Below are 21,962 nucleotides of genomic sequence, written 5' to 3'. Positions count from 1 at the left end.
AAGATGGCACATTCATTTTTCTTCTAAATTGGTGGCTGTAAATCCATGTTTATTTTGTGCCTCTTATGTCTCTCAATGTTCACGTGCACTGTTTCTCACTATTGAAAGCTATTCTTTTACATGCTTTCTCTGAAAAGTACATAGCCTTCCACCATCCCCTGTTATAGTCACCTCTTGACCATCCAGGATTTAATCCCTTATAATCCCCTTATAGTAATCGTCACCAATTTGGAACCAATGTGCTTATATTTCAAACACGAGAAGTCTGCAGATGCTGGAAATCCAGAGCAACACACACAAAATGCTGGAGTTGCTCAGCATGTCAGACAGCAGCTGTGGAAATGAATAAACTGTCAACGTTTCTGGGCCGAGACCCTTCTTCAGGACTGAGAAGGAAGGCGGACAATGCCAGAATAAAAAGGTGGGGGTGGGGAGGGGAAAGAGGCTAGCTGGAAGGTTTAAGGTGGGAAAGGTCAAGGGCAGGAGAAGAAGGAATCTGATAAAGCTCCCCGGAAGGAGGCCTAGCTGTGGTAGCAGGGCTGGGTGAGCACATCATCGAAGAGTTGAAGGGCAATAGAGATCACAAAGGGGGTGCAGTGAGAGAGGGTTTCATTCTACTCCCATCAAAGAGATTTATTCTACACCTCTTGACCTTTAAGCAATGCTAATATTACACCCCTGTCCCGATCCCCACCTTATTAACCTTCTCTATTTGACAATTGTTTGTGTTTTTTGGCACCTTAACAATGGCTTATGAAGATCAAGGTAGACCTAACTGCTTTCTGGATGAAACCATGTTGAGTCTCCATGGCTCTATTATTAACTTTCAAACTGCTTTTTACTGTGTCCTTAATGTTAACAGGAAACAGAAAAGAGGCAGAGATAGGTAGGTTTTCCAGATAGCACTATGTAACACAGGTGTGCCACAGGTTAAATGAATGGGCAAGGATCTGATGGAGTATGGAGTATATGAGGAATATGTGAAATTGTTCTTTTTGGAAGGAAAAATGAAAAAGAAAGGATTTTGTCTAAATTGGGAGATTGTAGAGCTTTAGAATCTGGGTGTCCAAGTACAAATTTTTCAGAAAGTGGGCACAGCAAGTAATCTGGAGGGTTGGTAGAGTAATGTTCTGTTCCTGCTGAAGGATTCCGGCCTGAAACGTCAACTGTCCACAGACGCTGCCTGGCTTGCTGACTTCCTCCAGCTTTTCGTGTTGCTCGGATTTCCAGCATCTGCAGATTTTCTCTTTTTTGAGAATAATATTATTTATGGCTTGAAGAATTGGATTAAAAGTAGGGAGGATATGTTTCTGTTCTTTCAGGCAGAGGTACGACAACATTAGGCATAGCGCAGTACCGAGTTTCCTATTTGAACAGAAGATGTTAAGACATTGGAAGCAGTTGACAGAGAGTTTACTGGTTTGATCAGAATCAGATCCAGGTTTATTATCACTGACGTGCGGTGAAATTTGTTTGTTTTGCAAAAGCAGCACAGTACAATATATAAAATAAGCTACAAGTTACAATAAAAAATAAAGTGGATTTTAGTTAATTGGGACACATCAGGACTAGTACATTTTGACCCAATTAAGTGGCCGCCCCAATTAGCTCAAGTTTTATGGAAATAGTTGGAGAGGTATAAAAAAGACAAATTATTGTTTAGCTGAGTAACACATTATGTATTTAAGTGAAATACAGAGCAAATTAGAACATCACCAATACAACTACAGTACTATAAAACAGTATTAGTTTCATAGTTATCGAAGGAGGAATACATCCAGTGTATACCGCTATGATTAACTGAAAATGAAGAGAATCAGAGCAGACACCAAGTGCAGATAATGGACTGCCTTCATACAATGCTTTCGATGATTGCATCCTCCAAATCTTCATTTTCATTTTATCATTCAAGATGAGTTCAAGTTTAATTAGCATTTAAACTTGTCCCAAACAAACAAAGGGAATCGGGGCTACTTTCTCAATCAGTTTTTACTCTTTAAGAGTTGTCCCAAATAAGCAGCTGACCTGATTATCCATGACTCAATTAACCAGAAACCACTGCATATAAAAACAAGAACAAAATAGTGGGGTAGTGTTCATGGGTTCAGAATTCTGATGGCGGAGGAGAAAAAGCTGTTTTTTTAAAACACTGAGTGTGCATCTTTAGGATCCTGTTGAAAGAAACTGTTGGAGAGTCTAGGCTTGTATCTGCTAGAGTTTAGAAGACAGAAGGGGGGATGGCTGAAATATTTAGCATTTGAGTTGTTTTGACAGGGTGGGAGTATACAATATTCTGAGAGAATCTAAAACCAGGATTCATTGTTTAAAAATAAAGGGTCACCCAGTTAGGACAGAGGCATGCTGAAACGTCTTTACTCGGAGGGTGATGGACACTCAATCTTTGAATATTTTGAAGGCAGAAGGAGGTAAGAATGTGGAACATTGGCAGATGAGTAAAGGAGAAATCACAAGAGATTCTGTAAATATGTTAAGACCAAAGAAGAAATTAGGGAGAAACCCACAATCTGCCGGAGGAACTCAGTGGGTCAAGCAGCATCTGTTGAGGGTGGGGAGGGAAAGGAATTGCTGATGTTTTGGATTGAAATCCTGCATCAGGATTAGGGAGGGAATTGCTCCCGCCCTTTAAGGACCAATGTGGTTGCCTACATGTGGAGCCACACACAGGTGAGTGAGATCTAAAATAAATATGTACTTGCCTTGGGAAGGTCACACAAACTAAAGAATTAGGGGAAGAGAATAGTGATGCTTTGAAACATACGCATTATCAAAGAGAAGGTGCTGCAGTCTTGAAGCACATAAAGACTCTTAGTACTCGACCACAGTATCCTCGAATGTTGGGGGAAGTTTAGGGAAAAATTGCCATGGTCCTGGCAAAGGTAATTGTGTTATCTATTGCCAGGGATGAGGTGCTTGAAGACTGGAGTGTAGCCAAGATTGAAAGGACAAGCTAAAGAGCTCCTGGCCTGTGAGCCTAACTTCTGTGATTCTGAAAGGCAAGGACTGATTAGGGACAGCCAGCATGGCTTTGCATATAGGAAATCATGGTTCATGAATTTGATTTAACTTTTTGAAGACTTATCCAAAAAGTTTGGTGAAGGTCTTGCATGGTAGTCTGGTTGAGAAATTTAGATTGCATGTGATTCATGGTGAGTTAGCCAATTGGATACAAAATTGTCTTGGTAGTGAGAATCAGAGGATGATAGTGGAGGGTTGTTTCTCAGATCTGTAACCAGTGTTCAGCCAGATCAATACTGGGTCCATGACTCTTTGCCATGTGTATTAACAATCTAAATCAAAGTGTAGCTTGCACAATTAGGAAGTTTGCGGTTGACAGCACAATTAATGATGTGGTGGGCAATGAAGAAGGTTATCTAAGATTATGACAGCTTCTATGGAATTGAACTCGGAGATGTGTAGTGCTGCTTTTTGGTAAGCTGTACCAGGGCAGGACTTGCACAGTAAATAGCAGGGCCACCGAGAGTCCTGTAGGACAAAGAGCTGGGGCTACAAGTCCATAGTTCTCTCAAAGTGGCAACACAGGTAGACAGGGTGGTGAAGAAGGTGTTTGGTATGCTTGCCTTCATCGGTCAGGGCGTTGAGTGTAAGAGTTGGGATGCCATCTTAAAAGCGTACAGAATATTGGCGAGAGTGCAATGGACGTATCGTATGCTGCTTCGATCACCTAGCTACAGGAAGGATGTCATTAAGATGGAAGGGGTGCAGAAAACGATCACAGCGATGTTACCAGACTGGACTGTCTGGGACCACTTTCCCTGGGATGTAGAAAGCTGAGAGGATGGCCTCGTGGAGGTCTGTAAGATCATAGGGGAGAATCGTAGATACAGTGAACGGTCATACTCCCAGGGTTAGGGGAGTCTAAAATTATAGGTTACATTCAAGACCAATGGGGAAGAATTTAAAGAGGGTAAGTGAAGAGCAAGCTTTTCAAACTATTACTATGTTTAAAATCCATTTGGACTGATACTTGGTTTATTGATTTTGATTTAGTTTTTTGAAGAAGTAATCAAAAGGTTTGCCGAGGGGAGGATGGCAGGCAAGAGCCTCAAACATCAGACTCTTGAATAAAAGGGGATAACTACACTCACATGCCCACAGCCAACAATTGCACTTTAAATCTCTTTATCTCGTTATCTCAGGTTCTCGTTATTTATTGCTATTTATTTATATTTGCTTTTGCACAGTCTGTTGTTTTCTGCACTCTGGTTGATCTTTCATTGATCCTGTTATAGATACTTTATTGATCTCAAAGGAAATTATAGTATCACAGTAGCATTACAAGTGCACAGATGTATAAATATTAGAAGAGAAGTAGAAAGTAGAAAGAGTAAAAAAATAAGTTACCACACAGTCTAATGGGAGGGAATTATCACTTCCCCGGCGATAGGTTGACTCATTATAGAGCCTAATGGCTGAGGGTCAAAATGACCTCCTATACCACTCTTTGGAGCACCACCGTTGTCTTAGTCTGTTACTAAAAGTTCTCCTCTGTTCAGCCAAGGTGGCATGCAGAGGGTGAGAAACATTGTCCAGAATTGCCAGGATTTTCCATAGGGTCCTTTGTTCTAGCACATCCTCCATTGTGTCTAGTTTGACTCCTGTAACAGAGCTAGCCTTTCTAATCAGTTTATTGAGCCTGTTGGCATCACCCATGTTACTGCCATTGCCCCAGCACACCACGGCATAGAAGATTGTACTGGCAACAACAGATTGATAGAACATATGAAGGAGAGGCCTGCATACTCCAAAGGACCTCAGTCTCCTCAGGAAGTGGAGGTGACTCAAGCCCTTCTTGTACACAGCCTCTGTGTTGGTGCTCCACTCAAATCTGTCATCCAGGTGCACCCCCAGGTACTTGTAGAACCTCATCACATCCATGCATACAATATAGTTACTATTGGTTTGTTGAGTGTTCCCACAGGAAAATGAATCTCAGGGTTGTATATGGTGACAAATATGTACTCTGATAATGGAATTTACTTTGACTTTAGCAAGGCCTTTGACAAGATCTTGTGTGGAAGGCTGGTCAAGATGTGGATTAATTGTAGGCAAGTGAGTCTAACTCAGGTAGGCATTTTGGTCAGCAGTGATGAACAGGGCTGAAGAGCCTGTTTCTGTGCTGTGTAACCTACCCAATCTCTCGCCATATAACAAGTACTCCACTTTCCTGTTGTGCATAGAAGTAAGTGGCCTCACATTTTTAACGCATTGTATTCCATCTGCGAGGTTGTCACCCACTCACACTCCATTTGGCAATTCACCTTGAAGCTTCTTCATTCACATCTTCCTTTGTACTTGGCATCCAGTATTGTCAGCAAGCTTTGAAATATGATATTTCATTCCCCACCAAGTCATTGTACTAAATTATTGTCAAACACCCCACAGGGAACATCCTGCTAATCAGAGAAAGATCTGTTTATTCCCCCTCTTTGCTCCAAAAACCAATTCTCAATCCATGCCAGTATTATTGACCCCAGTGCCACTTGCTCTGACTTTGGGAATCATGATTTCAAAGACCTTCTGGAAATCGAGGTATACCACACCATCTCTGAGGCACTAATGCAAATAAGTCAAACTGATTAGTCAAGTGTAATTTTCCTTAAAAAAACAAATCGATTCTGCTAAATCCTATTATTACCAAGGTGCTCTGTTGTTACATCCCTCATAATATTCTGCAAGCGGTGTTTGCTACTACAGACATTGAATCGGTTAATACTTTCCTTTCGTTCTCGCTCTCTCCTTAAGTAGTGAGGTCACTACCCTTGAGCACAATGGCAGAATGCACAGGACCTGATAACTGTCACATTTACTATTTCTAAAGGCGTCTCTTTCAAAACTCTGAGATCTTCGGCTCCTTCGGATTTGCCAGGTTTTGAGCTCACCTACTTCTCCAGTATTAGGTTTTGTTATGTTCTCAGTAGATCCTCGGCTTCTGCAGTACATTTGGCAGATTTTTGCGTGCGCTTTCTTCCATGAGGACAGATGCAGGGTAATTACATAAATCCTCCGCCAGTTCCTTATTCCCCGTTATAAATTCTCCTGCCTCAGTCTATAAGAAGACCATATTTGCCCTTTTCCATCTTGCATACCTATAGAAGCTCTTGCAGTCTGCTTTTATATTGTTGGTTTACATTCTTTTTCTGTTTTGCATATCTGTTGTCCTCTGAATGCATTCTATTGTCTTCAAATTCCTCCCAATCATTCAAACTTATTCTGGTAATTTTAAAGACAATTTCTTTTGATTTAATATCATCTTCAGTTTCTCTGGACAGCCATGAATGAATTATGTTCTTTCTGGGTTTTGTGCTTTAAAGGGTTTTTGTTTTTTGCAACATGTGCAATTTTTTTTAAATGTTAACTGTTTCCTCTCTGTTGTCATCAACTTCAAATTGATTAGTCCTGTTTATAATGGTTGCTATTCTTGTTATGCTCACCTCTAATCTTCTCACTGGTGCCTTGTCCACTTTTACAACTACCATTGAGAGGACTGTAAAAATACTCCTCCTTAGTAGTGGGAGGAGTTCAGAATATGGCCAAACTTTCTTTCAAACTATGTTACAGCTCCCTTCACAGTCGGTGTGAGGGAAAGCAACCTGCCCGGGAGGGAGGGGAGGAGAGGTATTCCCTGAAAGGGAGAGGGAAACGAGTTATGTGCCCTGGCAGGGAGAGAGTGAGGAGAGGAGTATTCTGGTAGGAGATTTGAGGAAGGAGAGAGGGGATGGGAATGAGTGATAGGAGCTATATCCAGGAAAGGGGAGAGAGTGATTCCCTGGAGAGAAGAGTTCCCTTGGAGTGTGGAGGAGAGATGAGAACTGCCTCCTGTGGGAAGGATGGTGGAGAAGAGGGGAAAGCTATTCCTAGGATTTGGGAGAGACGCTCCCCGGGAGAGAGAGGGAGACCGGGTGTCCCGCTCAGGAGTATGAATGAACGACAGCAGTGTACCTGTTCAGCAGTGTGGAAGGGCACGCTCCTTCACAGGGAGAAGCCGCAGAGCGTGAACCATCCGCCTGATCAATGTGGAGTGCACGGTCATTTGCCAGAGATCCTGCCACGGCGTACCTTCAGAGGAGAGGGAGCCTCCCCCGACGCATCTGTCATTCCAGATCTTACTTCAGCAGGTGACACTCAAGCAGTTCAGTGTGCTTGCCTTCCCCAACCAACCTTCCTCGTATTAATGACTATTTATATCACTCCCCTTTGGCAAGCAAGGACATCGTCATGTGACCTCAGAGTTCTCCAATCGGACCGGAGTCAGCTGGCTTTGTGCTTTATTTCCTCTCTCTCTCTGTGGTGTGTAGTGAGAGTGGGGACTGCAGTTTATACTCAGCACCTTGGGCAAGGAGTGTTCCCACATTCCCTGTATCAGACGCATCCCCCTCCCGATGCAATTCTAGCTGCAGCGATGCTGGAGGATGCTGGCATGGTAAGTGAGGCCTTTTGCATTGCCCAGGAGAGAGAGGATCGAGCAGTAGCGGCACTTAGTCCAACTTTAGCAACGTTCAGGTAGTACTGCAGCCCCATGAAACGGGGGATCTTTCAGGAATATATCCACCTGCCTCCACCTAATGGTTGAGCATATGAAAAGTGATCTCGCGAGGGGTGTAGAACTGCCTCTCTCTTTTCCTCCCTCTTGTTCTCTGTGTATTCTCCAGAAGTTTTGATTATACTGTTTTGGTGTGTCAGTGACTGCTGCCATTAGACAGGATGCTGATGGCCAGAGTGAGCAGGGAACCAGACACAGACTTGTCATCGTGGCTCCCACATCTTTCTTTAACCCCTTTACAGTATGAGCGTAAAATGATTATGGAGAATCAGTAAATACCTGAATTTATAAAACATTGAGATAGGTTGAAATTTCCCATTGTCCAGTTCTTGAAATGAGGACTTCTGTTGTTTTTTTACCCCACTGTGATTCTGGCTGAGGGTGTTTGAACTGAAGGTTCAATCGTACAGAGTAAGGTTATACTTTACATTAATTTACTTTTATTGTCGCCAAACAATTGATACTAGAGCATACAATCATCACAGCGATATTCGATTCTGCGCTTTGCGCTCCCTGAAGTACAAGTCGAGGTAAATATAATAGAAGTTTAAATTATAAATCATAATTGGAAAGTAGAAAAGGGAAAGTAAGGTAGTGCAAGTCAGGTCCGGGTATTTGGAAGGTACGGGCCAGATCCGGGTCAGGATCCGTTCAGCAGTCTTATCACAGTTGGGAAGAAGCTGTTCCCAAATCTGGCCATACGAATCTTCAAGCTCCTGAACCTTCTCCCGGAGGGAAGTGGGACAAAAAGTGTATTGGCTGGGTGGGACTTATCCTTGATTATCCTGGCAGCACTGCTCCGACAGCAGGCGGTGTAAAGTGAGTCCAAGGATGGAAGATTGGTTTGTGTGATGTGCTGGGCTACGTTCACGATCTTCTGCAGCTTCTTCTGGACTTGGACAAGACAACTTCCATACCAGGTTATGATGCACCCTAGAAGAATGCTTTCTACGGTGCATCTATAAAAACTAGTGAGGGTTTTAGAGGACAGGCCAGATTTCTTCAGCTTCAAGAAACTATCGCCCATTCCATATTGAAACAAATATTGTTGTGAGTACTTAGTAGCTCTACACCATTTCTGTGGAGAGAGGAAGATAATAATCTTGTCAGGTCAGTGGTCCTGTATCAGATTTGGTGAAAAGTCATTTGCCTGAAGCATCACATGTGTATATTGTGTATGTTTAAATGGTGTTATTTTGCTAAAATAATAATACAGTGCACACTTTGATCGAAGTGTTATTTGGCCAGAAACTTGTAGACAGGAATGAAAAGCCCTGTGAATTAATAATTTCCAGAAAGTGCTATCTGATTAGTACTAATGGACAATTAGCTTTGCAGAAACAACATCTCATGCTTTTGCATCTCGTTTGCCCAAACTGGCTGTAACGTATCCAAATCACTCATTGATCCCAACATAGAAAGTTAAATCTAAATTAACAACATTGACTCTTTCAATAGGATTTAACTGATTTTGACTGCTGAACTTTTGATATGAACAATTTTAAGCACATGTCTCTCTCTCTCTCTCTCATTCTTAATTTATTTGGTATATACGTTAACAATGTGGATATGAATGTAGGAAGTATGTCCAGTTTGCAGATGACGTGAAATTTGGTGGTGTTGATAGTAAGGATAGATAGTGATGGGCAGATGGAACATAATCCTGGTAAGTCCAACCTGATAGACCTTGTGAGAACTAATGTGGAAGTTCAGGAAGTACACATAAATGGTGGAACTGTAGGGAGTATAGAGGAATAAGGGGACCTGTTCCTCAATATTCCCAGAGTGGTCCAAGAGTGAGAAACAGCCCAATGTTTGGACAATTTGGCCAGGATGTTGGGATTGGAGGCGAGGACCAGTTCTGCTTGCTGCTCCACGTTGCTTAGTCAGCCCCATGCTGAACTGCAGTGACACCTGGCTTCGCATCTGTGCTTTCACAACGTTTACTTGGCTCTGCAATGAACTGGGGCTGTGGCCTGCTCCAGCTGCAGCCATGCCTTTCGTAAAACTTCACTTTTTTTAAAATTAATTTTTTTTATGTTTCTACATCACAACAGAAAAAAATTCTAAAATTCACTTCTGAATGCTATTTGTTTAGTTTTATTGTTTGCGTGATTTATTTTTTCTCTTTCCCCATGCATTGTGTCTTTTTTTAATGGGTTCTTGAGGTCTTTTGGACTTTTCTGGCTCCTTGTAAGGAGACAAATCTCAGGGTTGTTTGGTGTATGCATACTTTGGGACTAAATGTATTTTGAACTTTGAATTCCTGAAGGTGGTTGCAAAAGTAAATAAGATGGTAAAGCGGGCACATGGCATACATCCCTTTATTAACCAGGTATTGTACAACTTTATGAAACTTTGGTTAGGTTGTTGGTGGAGGTCTGTGTACAGATCTGGTGGGCAATCTCAGGAAGAACATGAGTGAATCGGAAAGAATACAGCGGAGATGCAACACAATGTTGCCTGGGGTGGAGTTTCTCAGTTTGAGCAGAGATTTGATAGGTTAGGTTTATTTTCCTGATGGAGGCCAATGGATGGGACCTGACAGAACTGTCATTCCCATATATCTGTCCATGGCCACCACCTCAAATTGGAGGAGCAACACTTCCTGTTCCATCTTTGTAGTCTTCAATTTAATGGCATCCTTCAATTTCTCTAGCTCCCTGTAACCACACCCATCTATTTTCCCCACCCCCTCTTTGTTTTCTCTATCCCTCTTGCTCCTTTACCATATTCTTTTTTCCCTGCTTTGCCCTTGATAACTTGTTCGTCACCCACTCCTTCCTCACTCTAGTTCTCTACCTCTTTCCCTTTATTTCATGGTCCACTGTCCTCTCCTATCAGATTCTGCTTTGTTAGTTACTGCTTATCATCTCCTATTTTCTCACACCAATCCCCTCCACCCCCACCCCTCTACCTTTACCACTCTCCCGTGGGTTCACTTATCACCTGTCAACTCATTATCCTCTCCTCGCCCCTACACTTTCATTCTGCTTTCTACTTCCGTCTCTCCAGTTCTGATGAAAGGTTTTACCCTAAAACATCGACTCTTCATTTCCCTCAGTAAATGCTACTTGACTTGCTGAATTGCCCCAGTATTGTGTGTGTGTGTGTGTTGCTCCAGATTTCCAGCATCTGCAGATACCCTTGTGCCTCCTTTAAAATCTAATTTTGTAGTTTTTCTATCTATGATAAATCTTTATTTGTACAGTATCTCTACAGCCAGAGTCGAAAGCAAAATGGCAAGTGAGAGTAGTTTGAGGAAAATACTTGACCAATTACAAACTCCTGGTTTAAAGGCAGAAAGCACTGGAAGCACATTTTGCTGCTGATAAAAGGTTATTGACCTGAAACATTAACCCTTTACTCTCTGCCTAACTTGTGAAGTACTTGCACTGTTTTCTGTTTTTATTTAAAAAACTGAAACAAGTTTTACTTTGAGAATGTGATGGGGCTCTTGTGATTCTGTGAGCTTTTTGGCTTCATATTTGATGGGGCTGTGTCTTGATGAGCCAATAGCTAGATGTGGAACATCCACCCTCTTACCGATGTTCATAATGTAGTACAATTTTTAAGGGAGTGTGCTAGTTCATGGTAACAAACTTAGAAAAATAAGATGTTGGAAAAGTAATGATGTTATTTTTATCCATTGTAACTGGTTCTCACCTGAACTTCCACAGGAGTTGTGTAGGAATGTTTTTTTTAAAATCTCTGGAAATTCCAGGTGCACATCTGCATAAACAGCTTTGTTCTTTGGAAGAAAAAATGTCATAACACTTGATTGTAGTGGAGCTGTTGAAAGTTGATATAAGATTAAGAAGGGTGCCTGTGTTGCAGAGGATTTACTCCTCTGGCATTTAACCCTGTTTTGCAGGTGGTGTGTTCTGACTGCTTACAGCCAGTCTTTCCCAGTCTGCTCACGAGAAACTAAGCAGCTCCCGATTGTGTGTGTTTTTTTTTGTTCTAGATCACCATGTTAAAAAGAAGCAACACACACACACAATGCCGGAGGAACTCAGCAGGCCGGGCAGAGTCTATGGAAAAGAGTACAGGCGATCTTTCCAGCCGAAACATTGACTGTACTTTTACAGATGCTGCCTGGCCTGCAGAGTTCCGCCAGCGTTTTGTGTGTGTAGCTCGGGTTTGCAGCATCTGCAGAGGGTTCTCTGTTTGGACCTGCTAACTCTGAAAGGGCTTTCCCCTGCTTACATGGTTAAGCTGAAACCACATAAGGGCTAATCCTGCTGGATATTGGCTGAATGCATTGACTGGTGACGTAGTCTTCAGTTGCTCCACATCTCTCAAAAATACATGTTAAACAGGGAATCAGTTGGTGCTTGTGTCAACTTTGGCCATCTGCTGATTTGGGATGCATCCATTTTTCTGTTAAGCCTCACAAGTAATTTAAGGGCTTGTGCTCATCATAGAAGCTTCAGTGACCAATAATCATGCGTTCTGCTTCCTGACCTAGAACTACGAAGTATTTATATCATTAATTTTGCAATATTGGACCACTTTTTATGGATTTGTGATTACATTCCCATGAATTAATTTAGATTTATTAATAATCTTAGTCTAAGAATCCATAACCAAATTAACTTGGATAATCAATACAGCACATTTATACTGATGCCCTTACAGACCATACCCTAACAATGCCAGCCGCGTGTGTCCCACTTCTGATGGTCTTAATTATTCCGGCGTTGTGATTCCCTCTGGTGGATGTTGTTACTGCGCTGTGAATAACCTCCTTTCTAATTCTACCTGATTATTCTCACCCCTTCTAATTGTGTTTGATTATTCCTACCCTGCAAATCCACCAGTTCTAATTGTGCATCATTATCCCTGCCTTGTGACTTGTTTTCCTTCTGTTTATCCCGCCACTGTGAATACCATTTTGTTTAATTGTGACCGTGTTGTGATCCAGCCCCTTCATTTTGTGCCTGAAAATCCCTGCCTGGTGAATCCATCCTTTTGTATAAATATTTACACATTTCAAATCCTGCTTCTTATTGTGTCTACTTCTTTGTGCCTTGTAAAACCCAACCCTTTCTTATGCAAGCTGCTTCTTCCTGCATTCTGAATCCTTCCCCATTCTACTTGTCATTGTTTACCCTTGCCTCGTGATCTTTAATTTTCTGAATTGTCCAATTCATCCAGAATTTTGATCAAGGACACACCAAAATAGTCTTAATAAATAAACATACTTGATCTTGAGCCCCACTTTTCTGATATCTCCTGACTCTTCCTGTGCCTTTGCCTATTTATTCCTGCCCGAATACTTGGCAATAAAAGTAATTTCAAAGTTCAAAGTACACTTATTATCGAAGTATGTATAAATTATACAACCTGGAGATTTGTCTCCTTACAGTCAGACACTAAACAAAGAAACCCAAAATAACCCATTTTTTAGAAAGTCTGTTGAGCATCTAGTGTGCAGAGAGAAAACTAAGCATGCAAACAATAAAAGCAGGAAGATAGTGTTCAGAATGGAAGTCCACGAAAGAGACTCCGTCCAGACCCTCCGTTCAGCACAGAGCTGAGTAAACGTCACAGAAATTAGCTGAACTGGCCCGTCCCTCGCCTCGGGCCCTGGCACCCTGACCGTTTTGTTCTGGCCCGGTGTCTGAATCATCATCCAAACCTCAGGTTCTGTTGCTTCAACACACTGTGCGTCCTGGACCCAGCCGCCTCAATTCAGCCTACACCTAACCTTTCCAATTTGGCCTGGTGCTTAAATCATCGTCCAGACTTGCTGTTAATGCTGGAAAAAGGAAACTCCAAAAAAAAAGCTGAATGTGCAGGAAATATTTGAGTTAAGAAGCTCTTGAAGAGGGAAAAACAGGAATGTCACCAGTGTTAGAAAACATTAATAAAAATCAGTTATCAGTGCCTGACTTTTTGGTCTTGTCACCTACAGTTTTAGCATGTTGCTGTACTGTCAGATGTAGGAAGAACTATCCTAAACTAGTATACCTGTCATAAATTACCAGACTACAGTTATCAGAAATGCTGGTGTATTTCCTTCAAATGTAACATCTAATTAATCCAAGTGTGGGGTAGTTAATATCTAATTGTGTATTTTCTGAAAATTAATGTTAGCTGGTTGATGGAGTTATCTGGACAGATTTGCAGTGAGCAATATTATTCCATGTATCTAGATTTTCCTGCTGCCTTTGCTGCAGTGTTCGATCGTCCATTTATTGAGCTAAATATTCACCAAGCATGAAGCAGGTAAGAGAACCTTCCCCCGCTCAGCTCATTATGGTTTCTACATAAAAAGGAAGCTGCATCAGCCAATGCACAGAGCAACCCCATTGCCCCACTAATAATGTCTTATTGCATAATCCCAGGCTCTACCACTCACCCACATATCCAGGGTAATTTAAAGGTTCAATTAACCTACCATGTCGTATCTTTGGAATTCAGAAGAAAAATGAAGCGCTGGGGAAAACTCACTAGCAGCGTTGGTGTTGAAATTGGGTCACTGGAGTAGCAAGGCAGCAGCTTCCTAAGCCTGTATTGTGCTGTAGGTTTTCTGTGGTACAACACTATGCTGTCCACTAAACTGCAGTTTCTTGGGAATGTTGAGTTCTTGAGCTCACTACACCACTAATTCTATCGAAAATCATCTTCTAGGTCTCTTTTAAGGTTTCAAAGTTAACAAGGATTTAGATGTAGTTTGTGGGAGAATGTTGAACCTTTACAGAAGACAAATGCACGTAGCTGTATAGCTAACTGGAAGGTAACTAACAATCGGGTTATCAAAGAGCTCCACCTGGACAGTTGATAATTTTTTCCTTGTGCGACTTTTGAATGGTGTGTTAACTAGGTTTTACAGCCAAGTGGACCTTCTGGTTGCACTGGAAACTCCACACCCTTGACCCTGCAGTATAAATGTTTGCACTTGTATGTTCTGATTTTGTTTGATCATAAATTTGCAGCTACTCTGATCAGAAGCACCTTTCAGTGATGAGAAATTATTCCCGCTGATTCACTATTATCATTCAACTCTTTCAGTAAGTAGTGAATTACATATCCATTTTTTTTAAAGTTGCTGGAAAGAATGGGTCCAGCATCATCTGCAGAGAGAATCACTTAATGGGATCTGAAATATATAACTCCGTGTATTCTCTATAGACCTGCTTACTAGTTCATCAGCATTTTCCTTTTGATTTCACAGTATCTGAAGTATTTTGCTTTTAAATAGACCTGTTTTGGGAAAGGGAATAAAAAGGATGATGACTGATGGAAATAAGTAAGTAAATATTCTGGCATTAATTAACAGAATAAAACACAAAAACCGATGATAAATGATGCCCAGCTATTCCTATATATTGCTAACTTGCAGTTTTGTCTAGCTTATGAAAGCCAGTGAAAAAATGTTGCTGAACTCTTTCATATTGCTGTTGCTTTTCTGGTAATTTAATTCAAACCATAAGGAGCTGGTGTTTCAGTACGTTTGAACACAGTTTGGAGAAGTTTCGTTGGGTCAATTCAATTTTTTAAACTTGTTTCAGATTTTCTTATTTTGTTGTGATAAAGACAGCTAACTAGCTGTTTTCATCCTGTGGGCATTTGTGTTCCAGGAATATTTAACTGTGATAAATGATAGTTAATCATTTTTTTTTCTTTATCTGTTTTTCTGAGCCTATTTTGATTGTTGGATGTAGTTCTGACACTGGAATAAAGCTAAGAGCTGGCATTCAAAGGGTTACAAAAACAAACATTGTTCCCTCTATGGTTTAATTTGGAGTTAAGGTGTGTGGATGTTAACAATATTCACATCCTACTATTACCATAGGGATGCGTTCCAATTTCCCTGCAGTCTGTGTGTGTACACAGCCTGCTGATAGTGGGTGGGAATATGTCAATGATGTTGAGTACCAGCGTCTGTGTGGAGAGCTGTGACTCACTGCGGTGCTGGGGAACCAGCAGGCACCATCTCCTCAGAGTGCCCATTGATTGTTGCTGAGACTGACTTGAAACATGGCCTGTCACACAGAGATGTCTGAAATTGTTGAGGTATGTGGCTGTGTTATGAATTCTCTTCCTCGGCACGAACACTGGCTGCTTTGTGGTTACTCTATGAATACGGGGGGGGGGGGGGGGGGGGGCTCGGAGCAGCCTCCGGCTAGAGTGCAGGTTATCTCCAATAACCCTGAGGAGTTTCTTATTAATTCTCTCATACATTTCTGATTACTGGGGGAAAAAAGTAATGTGCAAAGAGACAGGATTTAATGACAAGCACTGAATACTGCAGCTGCTGCTCCGGCTCCAAGGTCGAAAGTTGCGTTTGTGATTTGGTTGGTGCGCTGTGAAGATCCACTCTGTGTCTCCCCTGCCTTTGTGTGCCCTTTGTAGTAAACTCAGCCCATGCTATATCTCACAGCACTTCCGTCAGCAATTGAAATCGGCATGCACTTGATGCCACTGTTCAAATATTGAACAGTTGCTGTTATAAAATCTTGTTTCACTCACCGTTATGGAGTTGGACTAGGATTAAACCGATATGAGTGGCTGCCCTACCAGGGTTCCTATCACTGCTGGATTCGTGCTTCTGCGGGCCACACTGAAAACTGGGCTGAGTTCTGCTATGATGCAAATCTAAATAATGCATGCGCTTCGAATAAATACTGATGATCACACAAGATGCTAGTGACTTTGATAGCGTACTATAGCGTGATCATCATTATGGTGCAAGCTGATATTGTTGGGAAAGACATAAGCTGACTAGAAGTAACTTTCTGAGAAAGAGTATAAATATCTTGAAGCTGCAATATTCCCTGGAGAAGAACAAGGTGATCTGTCTCTTCAATAATCAGCATTTCTTTTTGGATGTACCAACAGATATGTGGTGGTGAGACTGAACTTGGTCGATTGTATTTTTGGTTTCTGTTGTGTTATAAAGAAGAAGTGAGGGCAGGGAGGTTGAGGCAGTGAGAGATGGTGGGGGTTTAGGCATGAAAAGCTGTGGTGGGAGGGCAGAGGAATACATATATAAGTGTAAAGCATTTGACTTTTGGTGAATCGAAAGTACTGTTGTTTTCTTCTACCAATGGTCCCTTGTAAAATCACTTATACATCAACAGTTTCCATTGCCTCTTTAATGCCACAGGAGAAAGGGAATATTGGATGTCATTAAAGTTCCAGGTGAATCATAATGTTTTGTGGTAAGAAGATGCCCATAATTAATCTGGAGTTTGGAATACACTTGTTGACATGGAAATTCAACTCCTAGCTGCTTATTTCAGCACTGCATGCTTGTTAGTTCCTTTCCCAGAGAGAAATGTGACTGGAGGTCAGACAAGCAACATCATTGCCCGCTGCTACTCTCTTCTGGGCCATTGATGTACAAATTAGTGGTCACTCCCAGAACAATCAGTTTTCAATGGCACTGTGCCAAAGATCTCCTGTGTGAGATCTGAGAGGTGGCATCACCAGAGGTAGCTGACTATTCATGATATTCGAAAGATGGCCAGGCTGAGGTGCTGGAGAATCCTGACAGGAAATCTGGATCTCCAGTTAGTGTCCTCATGTGCTTCTTGGTCTTGTAAGAACATGGATCTCTTTGAGATAGTGATTTTTCCTCCAGTGACCTGCCTGTCACCATAGAAGTTGTATTTCATTTGCTCTGTAACAAGAATGAGTAAATTAGGTAAATTAAGGTCCATGAGCTGAGTGGCTTGGGAAAACCCAAGAAAAAGCTGTGACATATCAATGTTAAAGGGGGAAATGCCCTTCTCTTGGACAGCATCAGTGGCATGAAGAGGGCAGACTTGCAAGCTTGGGCAACTGCCGGTCTTCCATTTTAAAAAAAAACCTTGCCCAGGCTTGTGCCCTGGAAACTTTGCAAGGCGCAAATCCATGGTCTATCGAGACTAATGGATGCCTACCTACCTACCTAAAGGGGGAAAACAGTATTAGATTTGTTGAACCAATTAGGGTAGATTCCATGGTGTAATGTGAGAATATATTGTGACAGGTTGAATATCAGAGAGGAAGTTTTACTGGTGTCCAATAGGACAGTTGAGTGCCAATTGTCTTATCTACTGTGGTCAAGTCCCTGTACTTTCAGTACAGTGCAGGCAAATGAGCTGCCCAGGGTTTGTTTGTTCAAGGTGACTTGGCTTTGTCCGGCTGCTTTCTGTGATTAATTGAACTGATTGGATTGTGCCAGGGGCAACTGTACATTTTAAGCCTCATCAATATCATTGATAAGGTTGTGTCTGCCTACCCTTCCTCAACCTGACAGTAACTTCCTACAGCACTGGAAGCATTAACCAGATCTGGTAACATCCATGGGGAGGGGTGACAAGGTAGAACTGATCCCGTTCTGAAATGCCTGTACAGATTCTGCCTAACCTTCTGAATGTTTCCAGTATACTCTGTTCTTGTTTCACAATTCCAGCATCTCCATTATTTTTGTTTGTTGATGCAGACTAGGAAGAGTTTCAGTTCCTGCAAGATATCACATTAACACGGGGATGCTTCCCCTTTGTCATTTAACCTCTGTTACTACCTGCAAGTCACTTACTTTCAGTGAAATCACCTTTCATTGCTAATTTTGGCACTCACCACACTGGAGTTGCTGCTGAGAAGTGCAGAGGGGAAGACAGAACCTTTTAAATTTAATGAGATGTTTCACAATCAGAAAATGTTAGTGATTGAAATTCTCTACACGTTGGTCCAGAATATGTGACACTTTTAAAAAATTACTTTTCAAGAGGTGAAGCCAGCATTTATTGCCTGACTGTCATTGAGGTGGTGGTGAGCAGTTTACCTGAATCATTCCAGACGTGATGAAAATGCCCCCATGGTGCTGTTGAGAAGCAAATTCTAGGATTTGGACACTGAAGGGCCGGAGATACCTTTCCAAGTTGTGATGATGTATTCACTGCTGGAGATTCAGATGGAACTGCTGCCCTTGTCCTTTCTGGTATAAATGTGGGTTTGGGAGGTGTTGGGTGAAGTTGCAGTGTAATTCGTAGATAGTGTACACCATAGTCTCTCCATGGCCACAATGAAAGAATGAACGTGTTGGGTGATGGATGGGGCCCCATTTGAGAAGATGGATGGAGCTGAGTTTCTTGCACTCCTCCACGCAGTAGAGTGTATTCCATTGTACTCGAGACTAATGCCCTGCAGATGGATTTGAGCCCAGACTCTGACCCACTCTCATAGCCAGAGTGGGAAGCATGCCCTGATGCCATCCTCAGCCAAATGCTGCCTTGATGCCAAGGACAGTCACTCTTTCCTCAGCTATGGAATGCTGCTCTTCAGGTCCATGTTTGGGTCAAGGCTGTGATGAGGTCTGAAGCATTGATAAGTGCCTTATTGGTGAATAAGTACCTTTTGCTATCACTTTTGAAGGCAGGTTAAATCACATTGATGACTGAAAGCTGATTGGATGTTCACTGGTCAGATTGGATTTGAATTTCCTTTTGTGAGCTGTACACGTGTGAACAAATTTCCCCATAGTTGGGTAAATGCCAGTGTTGTAACTGTGCTGGATATCTGACTATAGGCACAGTGAATACTGGAGTGAAAATCAAGAAGGTCTGGAGTGTTGCAGGTCTGTGGTTCTGCATTTGGGATGTGGTCTGCTCCCAGAACCTCGGCTGTATCTAGACCTTGATGTCACTTATCAAGAAAGTTAGTTGAATTGGCTAGAGGCAGGCTTCCGTGATGGTGGAGATTTCAGGAGATAATCGGAAGGATCACTTACACACAAAATATGATGGAGGAGCTCAGCAGGTCAAACAGCTTCTATGGAGGGAAATAAGGGGTTGAAGTTTTGGCCAAGACCCTTCATCGGGACTGGCAATGAAGATGACAGAATTAGAATGTGGGGGGTGGGAAGGAAGAGGAGGGGTGCAAGCTGGCAGGCGATAGGTGAGACCAGGTGGGTCAGTGGGGGAGGGAGATGATGTGAAAAGCATTTTTTTTGTATTACCCCAGAATCACACTTGCTCAGTACTTTTCACTGAACATGACTACAGATGCTTTTGCCTTTTCGATGTTCAAAATACAATTTATTATCAAAGCTGTATGCAATAAACAGCCCTGAGATCCCTCTTCTTCACAGACAGCCTCAAAACAAAGAAAACCATGGAACTCGTTCAAAGGAAAACAACACGCCCACACACTCACGCAAAAACACAAATCACGCAAAGGCAACCAGAAAAAAGAGCAAGAAACACAGAATATAAAACATAAAATCCAAGAATCCAGGCACATTCAGTTCAGTATGTTTGCTATCTGCAAGATACCCCGATACTAAATCGCCCAAAATAGCGACAAAAAGGAGCGACCAGAAACGCATTATAACGTGAACTACAGGGTGCAGTCCGCAAACTGTGTCAATTAAAACTTGCCCAAGGCTCGGGTCTCTGGCAGCGTCCTCCGACAGCGTTGAGGGAGAATGAGACCATTCCAACACAGGAACCTTCCTCCAAGAGTGGTAAGCATGCCCGTCCCACGCAGACACTTTCCTCCAGAGGCAGTGAGCGAGAGGCTGGTAGACAACGCTCACCCTCTGCTGCCTCCTCGATGATTTCAGTCTTCCTATCAGCGAGAGATGCAGTCATGGGCCCCTCCAGCACTGACGATGGGGATGTTCTTGGAGCTGCTTCGTTGTCCACCACCTTTCATGATGGACATTGTAGGACTACAGAGCTTCAAAATGGGATGGGACAGTGGCACAGTTCCACTGGCCCGAGTTCAGGCTAACCCTCAGTGTCGTCTGTCACTGATGGTCCTGTGAGCACACTCGTTTCGTCCAGGATATATGGGCAAGCTAATTGTTAGTTCCTCAGCTACTGCACATTAGCTGGGTGAATGGCTATATGAGAGAGAATAGGTTGTATGTTAATTAACTAGGCAAATGGGACTGATACGATTGCTCTGACAGCCAGCACAGACTCGAAAGGTGGAATAGTCTGCATTCTGTAACATTCAAAAAATGAAAATATAATATAAAGTATAATCATTTGTGGGGTTCCACGGCCTTTTGCATGCTGTTTAGCATAGAAATGGTCCTGCTTTGAAGGTTCACTAAGCCGGCTCAGTCTTTCTGAAGTATGTTGTGTGCTGTCCTGTCTTGTCTTCTGCACTCCTCGTTGAAGCACAGGCTTGTGAGTGATGATACAGTAAGGGAATGGCTGGCCATAAATTTACGGGTTGTGGTGGCTGTACATGCTTCTGCTGCTGATGGTCCTTGGCGATTCATGATGCCCATCCTTGAGCTGCCAGGTCTGTCCTGAAGTTCTCCTTGTGGTCTTGCTTCTTTTCCTCTAGAAAACATTGTTCTTGCTCACTTCCCTTGTACTCCCTAATTCTGGCATCCTGCACCAATTCTTACTTAGTTTTATTTTGTCTTTTCCATTGTCTAAATCATGGAATATATCTTTACCTGCAGTGCAGTATTTTTCTTTCCCACATCTATATCTTTCTCTGCTCCCTCCCAGTCCACACATGCTCACTCATTTTTCCTATAGATTGCTCTCACTGATTGTTTAATAGAGCTAGTGGAGACTTCTACCTGGGGTTGGCTATGGAATTGTGAAGCATAAATGGGAATCATGCTGATGTGATTAATTGTAGCCACTGGGCTTCAGTGTAGATGAAAGACATCCTGTATATTTTATGCAAGCTATGTGCGGACACAGTTTCCCAGTCACTGTGAGAGGTCATCCTCTCGAGCTAAGCAAAAGGCAGCTCATCTAATAGGATGGCAAGACATACGGGTGAGTTAGCAGCAATGTTTCCCAGATCTTGCATATTTCTTAAGATTTAATGGTCTTTTAATAGTTGATCAATCTGGTACATGCATGCATATGTGAGTCAATTTTTATAAATATGCAAGATTGCAAGGTTCTGTGCATGAACGTATATCAATGGGTTTATGTAGCTATATCTTCATGAGGATTCTGAGTGTACGTGAACAGTCGTGCTCCATCGGGCGCACATGTTTCTGTATGTGTAATTTAAATGTATGTGTGCACTCATATGGTTAATAGATGTATATGATGCAGATACATTTATGGATATGAGAAATGGAACATAGAAAGTATTTTAATGCTAAAGATTTGAAATATGACCCAAAATTGCCAGAAGTAATCAACAAATTGGGCAGTATCGCTGGAGAGAGAAGTAGCATTCATGTTTGCAGATCTATTCTCTTTCATTCCAACTGCAGGATATTAAATATGTGGCAGGTTTTTCAGCAACTATGGCAGAAGCATGGAGAATAAAAGGAGGAACCTCAGAAAGGTGGAAAGAAGCGAATGTGAATAAATGAACCAGCATTTTGTGATTGAAACAACGAGAACAGTGCTTATGACTAAACTCAGCGTCATGTATAGACTTTGTAAATAGA

The 21,962-nt window shown here is 42.1% G+C and overlaps 1 protein-coding gene across 10 annotated transcripts in view; it reads left to right on the top strand.

Annotated features, from left to right (window-relative positions):
• LOC132395918 (septin-4-like) overlaps window positions 1-21,962 on the top strand; it is a 111,459-nt gene that overhangs the window by 11,805 nt on the left and 77,692 nt on the right. The window contains exon 1 of one of the 10 annotated variants that reach the window (XM_059973114.1): window positions 7,331-7,462. The exons of 6 other annotated variants lie outside the window; for them this stretch is intronic. In XM_059973114.1, coding sequence (XP_059829097.1) covers window positions 7,442-7,462 — 21 coding nt within the window. In that variant the 5' untranslated portion in view covers window positions 7,331-7,441. Of the gene's footprint in view, window positions 1-7,330; window positions 7,463-13,792; window positions 13,817-21,962 lie in introns of those variants that run through there. 3 more of the 10 variants (XM_059973113.1, XM_059973123.1, XM_059973115.1) reach the window with 3 other exon arrangements.

Source organism: Hypanus sabinus, chromosome 6 (assembly GCF_030144855.1).
Source record: "Hypanus sabinus isolate sHypSab1 chromosome 6, sHypSab1.hap1, whole genome shotgun sequence".
NCBI lineage: Eukaryota > Metazoa > Chordata > Chondrichthyes > Myliobatiformes > Dasyatidae > Hypanus > Hypanus sabinus.
Note: the sequence above shows the minus strand (reverse complement) of the source record. Positions and strands in the feature narration are given on the sequence as shown.